General features: G+C 47.3%; 1 protein-coding gene across 1 annotated transcript in view; it reads left to right on the top strand.

Moving 5' to 3' along the window:
* Positions 1–437: 437 nt before the first annotated feature.
* Positions 438–2,869, top strand: part of GATD1 (glutamine amidotransferase like class 1 domain containing 1) — a 4,267-nt gene continuing 1,835 nt past the window's right edge. Inside the window, exons 1-4 of the mRNA XM_031061531.1 lie at positions 438–612; positions 996–1,101; positions 1,615–1,722; positions 2,495–2,589. Coding sequence (XP_030917391.1) covers positions 1,059–1,101; positions 1,615–1,722; positions 2,495–2,589 — 246 coding nt within the window. The 5' untranslated portion in view covers positions 438–612; positions 996–1,058. The remainder of the gene's footprint in view (positions 613–995; positions 1,102–1,614; positions 1,723–2,494; positions 2,590–2,869) is intronic.

The raw sequence follows: 2,869 nt of genomic DNA, 5'->3' as shown, positions 1-2,869 counted from the left end.
AGTTGGGCTCCCTTGCCGTGTGGGTGTCCCGTGTGGGTGTCACTGCAGCCGGGCTGTGCAGCCGTGTCGGTGTCATTGCAGTTGGGCTCCCTTGCCGTGTGGGTGTCCCGTGTGGGTGAAGCTGCAGCCGGGCTGTGCGGCCGTGTGGGTGTCCCTGCAGCCGGGCTCCCTCGCCGTGTGGGTGTCCCTGCAGCCGGGCTCCCTGTCCCGTGTGTTATCCCCCGTGTGGGTGTCACTGCAGCCGGGCTCCCTCGCCGTGTGTTATCCCCCGTGTGGGTGACACTGCAGCCGGGCTGTGGAGCCGCACGTGTGCCCTCCCTGCCCAGCTGTGCCGCTTTTCCGTTCGTGCCCATCTTGCGCTGCAGGTGTGGCCGCCGTGCGCAGCTGTGCTGCTCGGCTCCTCTGCGTGCGGCTTTAGTGGTTTTGAGGGGAAGGAGCGTCGGCTCAGATTGGGTGTTTGGGGAAAGAATCTTTACCTGGGAGGGTGCCGAGGCCCTGGTGAGGATTCCCTAAGGTGTTGGAATCTGTTTTCCAGGTGTTTCAGCCCAGTCGTTCCTTCACTGCTTTACTCTGGCCAGCTCTGCCTTTAACCTGCAAGTGGCAACACCTGGGGTGAGTGAAAATGGACAAATGCTGTGATTTCAGCCTGAAACCAATTGATACCTCTGTTGTAATGAAAAAAATAATATAATTAATATAATATAAATTTATTGAGAGGTGTTTTATTGGCCGTAGACATTAAGGCACCTGTTTAACTCTTTTTTTTAAATACCAAAGTGACTGCAGCCTTTCTGTAGCGTGGGTTTGCACTTCTCTATCCAGTATCTGTTCCCACAAAGAATGGAGGGAAAACTATTAGCAGGAATTCAGTGGGAAAAATTGAAAACTTCAGTTTTTTGAGAGCTGAAAGCATCTCAAAATCCCACATCCTTCAGAAGTGTCCTGGATGCTTGTGCAGTGATGCTGACCAGGGTGTGTCACCGTGTTGCCCCCAGGGGAAGCCCATTGACTTTGTGGATGTGAACGAGGGCAACACGCGCTGGATCCAGGATTTCCGCATGAAATCCTACGCCAGCCCCGCCAAGCTGGAATCCATTGATGGTAAGGCTGTCACCACGGGCCTGTCTGGGGGACAGGGCCTGCTCAGGGCCAGGATTTTAGGGAAGAATGACCCAGAAAAGGTAGGAAAGTTGTGTTTCAATAGCTGCAGTTGTTGGTTTACTTTTTATTTAAGAGAAAGTCCAAACTTTGCAGTTTTGTTATTTATTTTGGAATGGTCATTCTCTTTTAATGTGTTTGTAATATATACAAATAATGTCTGTGTGTATACTAGCACACACTACATTGTTACTTGTTAAAAGTAAATATTTTGCTGGAGTAGGAGCCAGCAGACAGAACAGTTGTAAGTTTTTCCAGGCTCATTAAAGATGTGTGTCCTTTGTCCTAAGAAGGACCTTTGTCTCTCTTCTGTGTAGCTTTATTCGTTTCTTTAGGTAATTTTTAACTCATTTATGTGGGTTTGTCCTTTTTGTCCAAACGTGCAGTGGATTTATAATCAGGCTTTTTGGGTTTTTTACCTGACCTACAATCAGTTCCTGCTTTCCTCCCACCCAGGGGCTCGGTACCACGCCCTGCTGATCCCAAACTGCCCCGGGGCTGTGACTGACCTGGCCAACAGTGGGTACCTGGCCAAGATCCTGCAGCACTTCAGCACTGAGAGCAGTAGGTGAACATCCTCGGGGGTTGGGTAAATGGAACAGGGCTCCTGTGCTGCCTCTGCAGAGACTTCAGAGTGTTTGCATGGCTGAAGAGCATTCCAAACTGGGAAGGAAAAAGGAGATGTCAAGGGGGAAAACAAATGTCTTAATGGGCCTTTAAAAAAGGAAAAGGAGACTTAGGAAAAAAAAAAGTGTCCTGAAATGTCTTAAAAAGGAGAAAGGGAGTCCTAAAAGGAAAAAAAAAGTGTCCTAACGTGTCTTAAATAGGAAAAAGGGAGCCTTGAAAAGGAAAAAGAGGTCTTAAATTATCTTAAGGAGCAATGCCAATAGCTTTTCAGAGCTTGTCTCAGAAGAAGGATTTGCTGCCTTACAGTGGTACAGAAATGGCTCTGTCCAAATCAGCAGCATTCAAGGCTCAGAGCCAAGTGTGGAATGTCCCAGGATCATCATTAGGGCTGCAGTTAATCAAGACTTGGGGTGTGCTCCACATTTGAGCATTTGTGGAGCTATCTCTGGACTTAGAGTGAAAATCTGCAATTTTTGTTCTTCCTCTTAACTGTAATAATAATAAAATAATTGTAATGCTGTAATAATTGTAGCAATTCTTATGCTAGGCAATAATTGCTACTGCAGTGTGCAGGAAAGCCCCTACAGCCTAAAGGAGCCTTATCAGTGCAGTGTGGCTTCACTGCAGGAGGGCAGCATGAGGCTCACCACACTCACCTGTGTTTCAAGTATTTGGAGATGCTCACAAATGTGGTTTAATTCTTTTCTAGAACCCATCTGTGCTGTTGGACAGGGAGTGGCAGCTTTGTGTTGTGCCACCAATGAGGATAAATCCTGGGTTTTCCAGGGATACAGCCTGACAGGGGTAAGCCAAGCTTTTACCTTGATTTTGCTGTTTGGGGGCTTTTTTTGCTGTGTGATTTCTGGTGGTTTTGAACTTCCTGTAAATATAAATTATCAGTTTGTTACCCTTGACTCGTGCAAGATATGCAGAGTTGTCTTTGACAAGGGGCCCAGCACTGGGTGCATGAAGGGTTTGTGCCACTTTAGTGGCATGTGGGGAATGCTTTCCCTCTGATTGTTCAGTAAACTTTAAACTGAAGCAAAAAAAAAAAAAAGGCTGGAAATTCCTGGTGACGGCTTTT

This window comes from Geospiza fortis, unplaced genomic scaffold, assembly GCF_000277835.1.
Source record: "Geospiza fortis unplaced genomic scaffold, GeoFor_1.0 scaffold450, whole genome shotgun sequence".
Taxonomy (NCBI): domain Eukaryota; kingdom Metazoa; phylum Chordata; class Aves; order Passeriformes; family Thraupidae; genus Geospiza; species Geospiza fortis.
The sequence above is the reverse complement of the archived record's forward strand: the minus strand, read 5'-3'. Positions and strand labels throughout refer to the sequence as shown.